This window comes from Eptesicus fuscus, chromosome 20 (genome assembly GCF_027574615.1).
Source record: "Eptesicus fuscus isolate TK198812 chromosome 20, DD_ASM_mEF_20220401, whole genome shotgun sequence".
Classification (NCBI taxonomy): domain Eukaryota; kingdom Metazoa; phylum Chordata; class Mammalia; order Chiroptera; family Vespertilionidae; genus Eptesicus; species Eptesicus fuscus.
Genome location: NC_072492.1, coordinates 27,038,029 through 27,052,188, shown reverse-complemented (window position 1 = coordinate 27,052,188; position 14,160 = coordinate 27,038,029). Strand labels below are relative to the sequence as shown.

General features: G+C 37.2%; 1 protein-coding gene across 2 annotated transcripts in view; it reads left to right on the top strand.

Moving 5' to 3' along the window:
- Positions 1-3,256: 3,256 nt before the first annotated feature.
- RNF43 (ring finger protein 43) overlaps positions 3,257-14,160 on the top strand; it is a 59,189-nt gene continuing 48,285 nt past the window's right edge. For both annotated transcript variants that reach the window (XM_054709458.1, XM_054709457.1), the window contains exon 1: positions 3,257-4,446. In XM_054709458.1, the coding sequence (XP_054565433.1) occupies positions 4,195-4,446 (252 nt within the window). In that variant the 5' untranslated portion in view covers positions 3,257-4,194. The remainder of the gene's footprint in view (positions 4,447-14,160) is intronic.

Sequence of the window (14,160 nt, the reverse complement as noted above, 5' to 3'; positions counted from 1 at the left end):
TAAGTGCCTATTTCTCAGAAATAGTCTACAGCCAGAAGATTGCATGGCATTTCTTTAATACTGATTATTTTATTGGTAGTTTTTATTTTATTTGGCAGAATTCTGAAAATAAACAGTGTCTTCATACTAAATATTGCTCTATTAGGATTAAATTAGTCTTCCTTGAAAGCCACCCACCACTTTCTATGCATAGGGCAGTGTGTCAGTGTGATTAGTCTGAATTTAGCCTTCTGCTTTTCAAAAACATTAATCAAGGAGCTGGAGGAGAGGACCACGGGAGAGCTCAAGGAGAGTATTGAGACACCTCTCCCCGGGTTTGAGAAAGGATGCTCTAAGGCAGTGGTTCTCAACCTTTCTAATGCCGAGACCCTTTAATACAGTTCCTCATGTTGTGGTGACCCCCAACCATAAAATTATTTTCGTTGCTACATAACTGTAATTTTGCTACTGTTATGAATCATAATGTAAATATCTGTGTTTTTCCGATGGTCTTATGCGACCCACAGGTTGAGAACCGCTAGCAGGGTTCCATGAACTAAAACCTTTCCAGGAACCTTGTCATTAGAAATAATGCATTTCTAATATGTTTCTAAAATTTGAGTCTTCAAATCTACCAGATTATATTTAACTGTGGCTAGACATTTTTTGACCCCCTTCTACTTTAAAGGGGGATTTAAACACTGAAATGTTCCTCCCAAAGCTGACCATCTTGCTGTGGTAAAAGGAGGTAGCTATTATTTCAGTGATAATCAGCTGAAATTAATTTTCTTTTTGCCTACCTTCTTCTCACTAGGCACATACATTTTACCCCTTTGCTTGTACTCATGACATAGACTTACTTGCGGTCTTACACTGAGGGCATAGATCTGGTCCATAGTATTATTGCACCTCCCAAAGATGTGAGAAAATGACAGATTCCAGACCTCTGACCTGAACCTGATCTAAAAGCTCCATAGAGGCATGGTTTAGAAATGAGCTATTAAATTTAAATTAGGTCCTAACTGGTTTGGCTCAGTGGATAGAGCAGGGGTCCTCAAACTTTTTAAACAGGGGGCCAGTTCACTGTCCCTCAGACCGTTGGAGGGCCGGACTATAGTTTAAAAAAAAAACTATGAACAAATTCCTATGCACACTGCACATATCTTATTTTGAAGTAAAAAACAAAAACGGCAAAAACACGGGCGGGCCGGATAAATGTCCTCGGCGGGCCGCATATGGCCTGAGGGCCGTAGTTTGAGGACGCCTGGGATAGAGCGTTGGCCTGCGGACTGAAGGGTCCCTGGTTTGATTCCGGTCAAGGGCATGTACCTTGATTGCGGGCACAACCCCAGCAGGGGGTGTGCAAGAGGCAGCTGATCGATGTTTCTCTCTCATAGATGTTTCTGACTCTCTATCCCTCTCCCTTCCTCTCTGTAAAAAATCAATAAAATATATATTTAAAAAATTTATAAAGCAAGAGCTGAAGAAAAACTATGCATAAAATAAGAGTTCTTGCCAGGGTAGTAGACATAAGAGCAATAAGTCAGTAAGCATTAAAGCACAGGTTCGCTTTATTCTGGCTTTGTGCCATTTATAGACACTAAAACCCAGAAAGAGCAGAGATCTTTTAGAACTTATATTTGCAAAACCCTTTGTTTGTTTATTATTATTATTATTATTAAATGTATTTTTATTGATCTCAGAGAGGAAGGGAGAGGGAGAAATAGAAACATCAATGATGAGAATCATTGATCAGCTGCCTCCTGCGCGCCCTCTACTGGGGATCCAGCCGGCAACCCAGGCATATGCCCTTAACCATAATCGAACTCTATCCATTGAACCAAACCGGCTAGGGTTGTATCTATTCTTTTTATGTTCTGGTGTTCTTTCTTTTTTTTCCCTATTTATTTCCTCATACCACCATGCTCTCTTAGGTGCAGAATCTGCTTAGGTATCTGTTTGAGTGGCTGTGATTTACTCGAGGTAGCTGGTTTACCCAGAGAAAGGAATTGGATTGAATTGGATGCAGTTTGGCTGCGGTTCAATAGAGGGAGCAGAGGAGCTGAGAGAAAAAGCCAAAGAACGTGTCTGGTTCAGAGTGCGCGCCCAAGCCCCGGCCCGAGCCTGCCAGAGGAGGAGGGGCAGGAGGAGGGTGGTTGCCTCTAGCTGCTCCACCCTCACTTTGTGTCAGCAGGTAGAGAGCGTGATTGCAGTCTCAGGGGAGGGAGGCCGAGCTAGAACACCAATTACAAACCACAGGCTTCCTCCTCTAGGGAGTTGATCCAGAATTGTCTTTCTGGAAGAGAAGCACTCGAATCCTTCTGAACTTTCCAAGTCCATCCATGATTCAGAGATATTGCCTTCTCCCTCTGGGATTCTCTGTGTTCCTGGTAGTGAATTGTTGCTTTGCTTCTTTTCTCTCTCAAGATTTGATCATTTTATATGCTGTTCGGGGAGAAAAAGAACTTTTGTTAGAAAGGAGATTTCAGAAATGACTTTGGATCCTCTATAAGTGTTTTAGAATTCCTGGGGACAGTAAGCTCTAACCCTGGAGTAAGTTTCTGCCTTTGACCTGCATGGATTATTTTTTCAGGCTGTGGAATTTCTCGGCACCTACCTGCAGTGTGGGGCGCTTGGTTTGGTTGCAGAGTAAGACGGTGGAAGAATGAGCTGTACTTGGTTAAACTGTTGAAATCTTTTTTGAGCAGGATCTATAAAAGCATAATTGAATTTGTTTCACCCCCGTGGATTCCAGTGGGCCCGACAGCGCAACAGGTTTGCAGATTTCTTTTGAAATTCTTTTTTTCCCCCCTCCCTCTGCCTCAGCAAAAGAATCTGTATAACAGGTTCATGTTCAATTGCTTGGCTCTTCAGCACTTATTCTGAAGACTTTATACAATTTAAAAAATTTGACCCCTGAACACAGTGGGCTTTGTGGTTGGAGTGCATTTATATTTACTTAAGGGTGCACATTTTAAAATCTTAGAATAAGATTTTGTTTGTACCAAGACCCTAATTCTGAAGTGTGCTTAGAAATTGCACGATCTACCCTGCTCAGGCTTTTTACTTTTCCAGGGCATTTTACTTGGAGCCTTTAGACTAATCACCTCCTTACTCCCCCTATCTTTTATACCCCACCCCCTCAAGGAATTTAAAAACGTGTTAGGAATAGTCCTTTGTTTTACTTATGAACCTAGAAAATTACAGATTATAAAATCGGGATAATAAAGTAGTTTCCAAAAGCATCTCATGGGAAATTAAAGTGCTTGGCATTCTCAAGCAGGAGAATACAAGCTGGAATCCCTAAGAGAGAAGGAAAAATAAAGATAGAAATACAGTTTTTAACTGGGAAAAATAATTGGAAAGCTAACCTTTTCAAATATTCTTTTCATTTGAAAGTTGGAAACGGTTGTGAAGCTCAGGATTATCCTATATATGTGAAGAATACAAATTACCACCTATTTTTACAGGCAAATTTGGTAGAACATTTAAAAGTTATAGTATATTTTAAGTTCATGAAAAATATTCTAAATTTAACGGGCCTAAGACTTGGGCCACGTCGAAATACAGTTCAGTGTATAAACTTTTATGAACACATGTTGTAGCATCTTTGGCTATCTCTCCAGGTGTGACCTGAAATGTTCTCTCTCCTTCCCTGTTTAAAATAACAATTCTCTGTGATCTGTAGCCTTTTACCACTGACCAAGTATGTCACTTAAGAAGGGCCATGTCTTCATTTTCTAAGCTGGAGATTTTCACTCTCACCTTTGATGCATGGCCTTAGTTGTTTACTTTGCCTTGTTTTGTTCATTAACATTGGGTTTAGTGGCTCTACAACGTGATGCATATGGAAGACCAGCAACAAGAGATCTGACATAAAAAAAAAAAATTCAGGATGTGACAATCAATCTCAAGCAAAGTTGGAAATTCCACAGAGAAGTGGTGATATCTTACTAATCATAGTGAAGATGGGAGAAAATGACATGCCTGAAGCAGAAGTGGGCTGAAAGCACCCTCTTCCCCGCCAGATCAGGAATGCCACCTGTTCTTGGGAATATACTTTAGAAAAAGGAAGGGCCAAAACTATGACTTGGGTTTCTGAAACCGAAGCATAAATTCTCCCGTCCTTCATTTGTCTGGATCTGAGAACCTGCGTTTGGTATAAGCCGGTGGAAGCAGTATGTATGGCCGAAGTGCATTGCGGCAGCTGGTAGCATGAGTGGTGGCCACCAGCTGCAGCTGGCTGCCCTCTGGCCCTGGCTGCTGATGGCTACCCTGCAGGCAGGCTTCGGACGCACAGGACTGGCACTGGCGGCGGCCGTGGAGTCTGAGCGATCGGCAGAGCAGAAAGCTATTATCAGAGTGATCCCCTTGAAAATGGACCCTACCGGGAAACTGAACCTCACTTTGGAAGGTGTGTTTGCTGGTGTTGCTGAAATAACTCCAGCAGAAGGAAAATTAATGCAGGTAAGGAGACCTTTCTTCTATTTCACTTCCCATCTGTTTGGAACATGCCTGTCTTCTTTTGTCTCCCAAACCAAATACTATTCAGGGGCTTCTGTTGCTTAGCTTTTGATTTGTTCCATCTTTCAGTGATGTTGCCTCATTGGCATTCTAAAGCAAATTCTTATTTTATACTCAAGAAGAAACATATAAATCCTACATTTTAGGAGATCATCGGCTATTTTTAGCTCTGCTATTACATTGCCTTTTAAGATGCACAGTAAGACCTTTCTTTGCAAGTGTTACATTCTGGACACAATTTTTTGATAGTTGAAATAAATGGGCTTGTATTTCATTGAGGATGGTACTAAAGTACCCTGTTTGAATTTGAAGTGAGCACTCAGAAGGGTGATTTTAATGGTCAGCAGCACCCTGAAGCGTATTTGGTCACCGTGTCCCTTTTAAAATTCAGTCAAGCTTGAATGCTATGGCTGGCTCTCTACCACGTGTGGCACCCTATTGCTAAGCCCAAAATGGAGAGGACTGGATTACAAAATGGACACAAGGGGTCAACTTGCCTCCTGGTCACTTCGATCTTGTCTCCACATCATTTTATTATTTTCAAAATTTAAGAATTTAATGTGTTTTTTATTGACCCACAAAGATTTTTGGACACAGCTTCGCAGGCTTTCAGGCTGTGAATTTTGCCTATAACTCATTCATAGACAAAATAGCTCTTTATGTGTTGAATTTATGAACTGACTGGGGCCATAGCATTTCACAGGGGAATGGCTCATTCCCCAGGTGAAGATAGAGCCCAGAGGCCTGTACCTTTTTAATGCGGCTGTCCAGTGTCTTATTCCACAAAGTGATGTTGTTTATTGGTTAAATTTTATTTGTCTCTTGCTGTAGGTCTTGGATACAGGTTAAAATGTTGTTAAATATGATTTATCTCAGTACCCAAGCTCAGATTTTTATTTTGTGATATGAACAGAACCAAAGTATTATAGGAATTTAAATTCTGGTCTCTTTTGAGAGAGAAGGTGAGAAAATTTAACAAATTATAGAACTCTCTTTTCCAAACATGGAATTCTACATATATGATTTAGTGGTTTTTCATGACTGTTAGCTGGGATAAGTGAAGTGGAAGAAGAATTGGGTGAAATGGACAGCCCTGCTATTTAGAAAAATAAACAGGGGAAGAGAATGTATCTGGAAAAATGGCATAATAATTTTTGGATAAGAGAATAATCATTTAATTTGAACTCTAGGATGGAATTAGGCACATTTTAAAGTTGAAACATAAATAATTTTGAATACAACTATTGGAACAATTGGAAAGAAAACTTCTTTTCTGACTTGCCTAGTTAATACTCTGAATCATGAGGTCTGTGCCCCATTTTAATTTTTTACCCTAAGCTTTTTTAAATTGTAGAACCATATTTTGATCTCTGAGGTGTTTGGGAGACGTACGAACATTTGTGCCTTATTAATGTCCTGTGGCAGCAGCATGTTCAGTAGGTTAATTGTATACTGCATAAAATAGTGTCCTTTTTATTTTAAACTATTTTTGTCTTCTTTCATAAAGCTCTACATAAAGTTTCTGTGTATTCACAAAGAAAAAATTATATAAGAGGCACTAGCTGGCATTCTCTTTGCCATTCATTATTTTGTCAATATTTATTATAGCTTCTCTTTTTCTCACCCTGGTGAAATTTGCTAATTTTTTCAACTGTTAATGTTGAGCCTATTAGTAAACTCTTAAGTATAGTTTCTTCATTTTGTGAAGAGGGAAGTTCATTGTATCTGTTATTTAGCAAGGTCTTTCAGGCATTACGGTAGATGGTTTGCATCATTGGCAATTTTCGGTCTTTCTTTACCTTTTTTGTCCACGTAAGCTTCTTCTAGGCCATTAATAAATTTGTAAGCTAGCCTAGTGTTAATCTCTGGAGCCTTTCAGTATCGCTTCTGGTTTATTGTCTATTAATCAATTTTAATCCACAATATTTACTAAATTTTCTGAGTAGTCGCTTATGAAAACACAAAAACAACCTTTTGAATGATAAGCGTCAGTTGTTCTTTATCCACTATTTGATGAATTCTCTCAGAATTGGGGACACATGGTTTTACACCTCTAGAATCCACGCTGTTCGTTCCTTATCAGATTACACTGCAACTCAAGATCACTCAGCTGTGGTTAACCAAGCTTCCATTTAACCGGAGTTCCGTTTGGGTCTCCTGGAGGTGTGCTTTGCTGCACGTTAGCTTTCTTGGTGGATAGCTGTATCCTGGTGTCATAAATCCAAAGGAGTCTTCTCTGTTGGCTTTGAGGAGTTTGGGATAATTCTATGTATCCTTCTACCTATGAATTAATTATCCTAGCTGAACCATAGAATTTCCTCTGAAATAATTTTGCTTGTCTCAACTTCATCTGAGGCTGCATATACAAGACATTGAAGGCCAGGCCTTGGTAAATTTTTGTCCTGATCCTTTGTGCTTGGGTTTCTTTTTACCAACAGTAATATCCAAGATACGTTTAAAGTTTTAAATTGTAATAGTCTTGTTGGGATACTAGAAGAAAGTCAACATAGAAAAGGAAATGTTGCCTTTGCTATTTTCTTCCATTTCATAACTCCTCATCTTAGCCCTGATCAAATTAATTTTTTTTCTTTCTTTTTTGCCCAAGAGCTGCTTCTTTGCAATACCATATCATTTCACATCTCTGTGCGGATTTGCCGTTGTCTTTAAAGTGTCTACTTCTTATGTTGGCCCTGCATTTGCCACGATAATTGTCTCTTCCTTTCTTCTGGTTTCTTTCTACTTTTCTGTCTATTTCCACTTTATTTTTATATTTAGAATAACCTTCCACTGCTATTCTAATCAGTATTTTTCTAACTAGCCACCAGCAATCCATGTCAAAAAATATTTGTAACTCTGTGTAGTGATGGATGTTAACTAAACTTATTGTGGGAATTATTTCACAATGTTATACCTATATCAAATCATGTTGTACACCTAAAACTAATATAGAGTTATATGTCAATTATATCTCAATTAAAAAAGAGAGACCAAAAAAATCAATTTCAAGAAAACTTTTCAGATTTCCTAATTACTTGGCAGTGACTGATAAAGAAGACTAAATAATAGTGGTTATTACTTCTTACAGTTTTTATTTTTCATTTGAATATATTCTTCTTCTCCTGGCTTATACCACTGTAGATGGGAAATATGCTGGAGCTTATACATTGTCTAATTGTGCAGTTTTTTAGTTTGTTTACCTCTTTTCAAGGCTTGTTTGTATTATTTCTAGTAATATGGTTGCTACCACTTGTAAAAACGATTACAGTTCTATCTTCTTTCTCATTTTTGTTCCTTATTCATAAATGTTATTAATTAGAGGGACAACTCAAAATTAATCTTTCACTGGGGTGTACACCTGAAACTAATATAATAACGTATGTTAGCTGTAATTGGAAAATAAAAACACGATTAAAAAAAAGAAGCAAAAGTGCTAGAGGATCTTAGTGTAGCATAGAGAGGTCACCAGTTCAGCTGTCACACTCTTCCTGCTCAGCTGGTTGTCTTGGATTTTCTTAGACTCAGGATCAAGTGATGATCAAGATTAGAATGTACTGCCCTGAGGCCTCAGCGCTACAATGGGAGCCGTGGTGTTTAGCATCTGGGCAGCAGCAGTGAGCACCTCCTGGACAAACTCTCCCTTGCACGATGTCTCTGCTTGCCCCTTAATTTACCTAGTAGTCAGCACCTACTTATCCCAACTTTGCATTTTTTACTTTATTTGTAGTTGGGTCCTGAAGTGAATTATTTGAGGAGGAAGAGAAAACTTTATTATTAGAAAGTTCTGGACAAAACCAGAGAGAGAATGCTATACAGCAAAACTATAGTTGATAAAGTGACTAAACTGTGACTCAAGGGACTGACTTTCAGTTCTGACGCTGCCCTCCGAGTAGCTGGGTGATTTGGGACAAAATGGTTTTCACCTTTTGAGGCTTTAGGTTCTGTGCCTGTAAGATTGAGGGATTGCAGTATAACAGTGTGTAACAAACTTGTGCTCTGAACTTTACAAGTATTAGCTTGTTTATTCTTCATAATAACTTCATGCAGTACTTTATTTTTCACACTTTACAGATAAGGAAACCGAGGCCCGAACTGTTAGTATCTGCCAAGGTCATGGCCATAGTTAGTAGCTGGCATAGTTGAAACTTGAACCCTAGAGCCGGTGCTTTTCCAGCACTAAGACTCTATACATCTAAGAATGCCATAGATGAACAGAACACCAGGGTAGGCTTTGTAAAAATGATTAATTCCTTTCTACAATAGAAAGGAATGAAAATGATGGACATTATTCTCTGAGATTGATCCAGAAAACATAATATCCTAACTTCTAATAACCTCTGTATTTCTTCTATTCTCTCATTTGTGCTTTCATTTGCAAAGGTATTTGTAAAGCAGAATGTTTACTTACTCGGTATCTCTGTTTTAATTTAACAACTTTCATTGTCTTTCTCTTCATTTTATAACAGTCTATAGTAAAGTATGCAGTATAGGAACCTGACTTAATAAACTTTGAAACAGCATGTGTTTAACTGTCATTATTCCAGTGAGAGTTCATTGGAAACAAAGATCTCAAAGGTTTTGTGATTTTGCTTTGAGGCCAGCCTTTAAAAGAAGTATTCATATTCAAGGTACAGTCAACTCTCAGTTATTTATGTTAATTGAGGTGCAGATAAACCACTTAATTTATAATTGACTTTGGAACATAGTCAGAAGTACACCAACAGACGTAATTCCTCTGTGTGCACAAACAATCTTAGGCACTTGCCTTCTGCAGTGCCAGCTCAGAGCCTTCTTGGCTTGGCACCCAGAGGAGAGAAGGAAGCTGCAGGATATTTATAATGAATTTTTCAAGTTGAGAAGATATCTCTTTTGTAAGCAACCATCAAACAGATTTGTATAGATAATAGTTTCATACTTCATGTTGATTGCCGCAAAGATTTTGTGAGTTCAAATTTGTAAATTTCTGTGGTCAGCGGTGGGTAATGAATGAGCGGTGTCCCTTATTATTGTCCCTCTCAGTCTATTTGGTGTTCAGTCAGCTAACTCTGGGGGTAGGCATTGCCTTTTTTTTTTTTTTTTTTTTTAAAGTGTATGTTGTCGTTTTCTTTATAAAAATTAGCCATAGTTTACTTTTTATACAGTGTTAAGGATATTCCTGGGGCATATGGTTGGGTTTGTTGGTTTTTAATAGGTTTTGTCTTTATATTTTTTTCACTGGAAAGTGTATTTTGGGAACTTTTATTTTGTTTTGTTTCTTCTCTCTTATTCCCTTCAAATTGCTAAGTACAGTAGAGGAAAAAGATGTTACAAATGACCAATGTACTATTATATATGTCCTGTCAAGAACCAAACGCGGTAACAGGGTATTGTTAGAGAAGAATATGATAATGATGTTCCATTGAATTTATATATTTTCTTCCAAGAAGCTTAAAATGACTCACTAATATGTGCAAGCCAGATAAGAACAGGTGACATTTACTTCAGTTTACAGAAAAGTAAATATAGTGGGGAAGAGAAAGGAAGTAAAATTATCCAAGAACAAAGTTGCAGATTATCCAGTCTGCTTTGTGGGAAGTAGATGAGTAATCCAATCTGTAAGGTATCTGAGGATGTGGATTTCTCAGGGATCAATTCTCCTGAGTGAGAACCCTAAAAAGCTAAAATATTATCAATGGTTAAGATCTCCTCTATTTGGACCTATGTTGCTCAATGTGATAATTCAGTCAGAAAGTATTGGTGAAGCTGTTTGCCAACTTTATGTCTCAAAATGCCCTATGAGCTAATGCTCTGACCTGCATTCATTGTTCTTTTGAGAATTGTAATTAGAGTAAAAGCCAAAGTCTTTACAGTGAGCTGTAGGCCTCTTTAGGATCTGGCCTGGCACCCCCACCTTTCCCCTACTCTCTCCTTCACTCTACGCCAGCCACTCTGACCTCCTTGTTGTCCTTCAATTAAACCTGGCATACTTCCACCTCAGGGCCTTTCCACTGCTAGTCCCAATCATACCCAGTTATTTTCTTCTTAGTCTTTCCAATGTCACCCCCAAGTGTCAAATATACCTTCTTAGTGAGGCTTGTCTAGACCATCCTATTCCAAAGGACTCTTCCTACTCCCCCTTAAGTCATATTCTCTTTCCCTGCTTTATTTTTCTTTATTGCCATGTGACATACTGTGATATTTTACTTCTAGAGTCTCCCCTCATAGATTATGAGCTCTGTGAAAGCAGGGATTATTGTCTCTTTAGTGCAGAGCTGTATTCTTGGGACTAGTGTCTTAGTATATACTTAGTGCCTGAAACATAGTAGGTACTTAATAAATATTTATTGAATGAAAATAAGGAACATTATGGTGGTGCTAACTCTGATAGTTGGGGGATAACTTGAGGATGAAGCGGATGTATTTATCTCATCATATTTTAAGTAGACTATGAGGTCAATTATTTTGAGTGCTTTGGGTTTGATACAGCATGCTCTATTCATTTGCTCCTCTATCTTACCAACAGTGTTTCCCTGATTGTTATTTCCAAATTGTAAACCATATGTTTGAGGTGCTCTTTTATACAGTGTTTTTACACAGCATCTTTTTTGGTTTAAGAGTTCAACCCTTGCTTTTTAGGAAATTTTGATTTTCCAAGAAAGATTTATTGGAGTACTGAGAATGTGATGGAAGTTATTGGCCATATGTACTTAACATACAATTGTACATAAAATCTCAGTGAGTTGAGAATCTCTGAAATACATGTAGGGATTTGAGGGCACCAAAATAAAAGCTGCCATCCTAGAATAATCCCAATTATTTCAAGAAATGAAACCAAATTCTCAAAACTAATTTACTGTCAGTTTACTTAATTAAAAAGTATTTGTATACATTATTTGAAGTCAGACAGATAATATTATGATGGAACTATAAGAAGATGAGCTTGAACTAAGATCACCTAAGATGTAAACATTGGTATCTGACAAAGATCTACTTATGTGAATTTAAAAAAAATGTGGGAAAAATTTAAATTTCACTTAATTTACCCAAAATTAAGTGAAAATGTGGATGAAACTGAAAGCCTTAAATGTTATGCCTACTAATCTTGGTATTTCCTAAATAATGATTACAGATTCCCATTATTCCCCCCCCTAAACCATTTCTATAGTCTTGTGTGTTATCCACTGCAAAAAAAAAAAAAAATTATTTTGCATGATTCAGGTTTCATGTTATTTATTTATTTATTTATTTATATATCTTCTACTTAGAATCATATTGTTTATCAGACTTTAAAATTCTTGAGGTCAAGTATTTTTCTTAAAACTTTGTGAAGGACTTTATATTGGAATTAAATCCTATTCAGTTTTCCATACCAAGGGTCAAATACAGGTTTTTGGCAGGGAGGGAGTTGAGGAGTAGAGGGATGGGCTATTCCATTTGTAAAATATAATCATCTAATTTCAAGCTAGAAGAAACACCTAATTCAATCATTTCATTGTACAGAGGAAGACGTAGACTCAGAGATATTAGTGGTTTGCCGGTCAAAGAACTACCAATCTACTGTCATATCTTACTGGCCAGTATTTGCAGTCAACCTTATTTATTTTAAATTGTCTTGGGTCATTGCAGGGAGATTAAAAAACAGATGCCAGCAGATATTTCTCTCCTGAACATTCCATTAAGAAGATATTATAGACTGCCATAGGGTCTCTTTTCTCTTTGGCCCCTAGTCAAATTAGAAGGTATACTTTCAAACAAGCGAACAAACAAAAAGTACCTTCCTGCAGCTTAGTGTTACTTTATGTGGTACACCTGTGATTTATTCTGCCATAGAATCACTGCACAGCAATAGAGTCTCTTTATGAAGTGTAGGCTGGGAATCTTACTGACTGTGGGGACTGCATTGGAGTCTCTCCATGTCTTTTAACGTGGGTCTCTTACTGTGTACCACATATTGTGGCAGGTCCTGTAGGAACACAAAGAACAACCCCATAGCCCAGCCCAATGGAGGAGATTCAACTTAAACAGCAGAAGGTAGTATGTGATGAAAGCCAAATGAGGGATGCAGGCATAGACACACTAAGGAATCATTCAAATGCCTTTGGTAATTCTGTCTCAAGGCATCCCCAATGAACTGAAGAAAAAACAAAAAATATAAATTTTTAACCCAGGCAACTTAAAGCTAGAGGACAACTAAACCCAAACTGTCAGACCTTCTAATTTTCTCTGTTACCAGTTAGAGGTTATAATATTGCCTGCATAAATATTCCTGTATGTGTAATATTCATCTGTAGCGTTTTCTTTAGAAGTTGAAATAACTAAACACCATGGCTTTCTTTTCAAATTGCAAACTGACTTTCTAAAATGTACAAGAAGTTCATGCTAAATTATAGTAAAATTAAAAAAAGAAAGTTGAGCTGTAAATAGAATTCAACATATTTGGAATTCTGTTTGAACTGATAATCTCACAGACTCGCTTTTAATTCTTCATAAACTGTATAAGGAAGAAATAAATACTAGGATTACTATGTAGAATGTGAAGAGTATGTGAATATCATCTTGATTCAGCAAAATCTGTTTTTAATACCAAGGTTTTTTAAAAATTATTGACTTTAGTAATTAATATCTATTATTCACATTCTCTGAAATTTGTTGGTTTTAATATTATATGAAGGATATAAAGACCAACTCAAGAAGAATGTACATATCTGTTATGACATTAGGTTATTACTTGCTCTAAAGTTAGTAAACTGGATGGTACATTATATATATGTACATATATATTTTTTTTAAATTATCATTAGAGATTATATGGAATGTAGTTGTCTTTAGTTATATGAATAGTCCATAGGTGATTTTTGTCCATTAAAAAGTAAAAGTAGGTCTCTTAACCTTTCATCTGTTGGGGTTCAGTTGGTGAAGTAACTAAATAATCTTTAAGATCCTTTCCAGCTCTAAGCATTTATATATTTAAATATTTTAATTTAAAAATTTTATTGCATTTATTGGGATAACATTGGTTAATAAAATTATATAGGTTTCATGTGTACAATTCTATAATATATCATCTGCATATTGTATTGTGTGTTTACCACCCCAACAACTCTAAACATTTAGAGCTATGCTTTTCTAGAAATAGTATACTAAAGGGAAATGTAACTTGCTTACTTACTTCTTTTCCCTGAGATAAAGTTTGTTTGGTAATTGGTACAAAAGAATCTGACCAAACTACTTAAAGTCACACAACTAAGCAAAACTAAGCATCAGACTCAGCTGCACTCCTATTCCTCTGGTCCTATACTGTCTTTGCATTCAGTTAACACACTCAGAAAGGAGTGTTTCTCTGGAGTTTTCTATTTTAAAATATTTGTACTGGATTGAGGACCCCTATTCTGAATCCTCCATCAAGGCTGCCCCAGTGGCCAAACCACACTGACTTCAATCTCTTCCTCACAAACCTACATCTGAGCAAATCTGCATCTTTGGAAAGGGCCATAGTAGTAGAAGGAGGAGGATGCATCTGATCCTAAAATACTTTATGAAGTTGAATTTTTAGAGATAAGCTGAATAATTACATTAGAAATAAGATTTCAGAACAGCTAGAAGATATGTGCGGTGGGGAGTTAGAGCTCTAGTGTGTCAGCATCTGGAGGCGTCTGGAAGGAGTAGAAATGGGGCCATCTG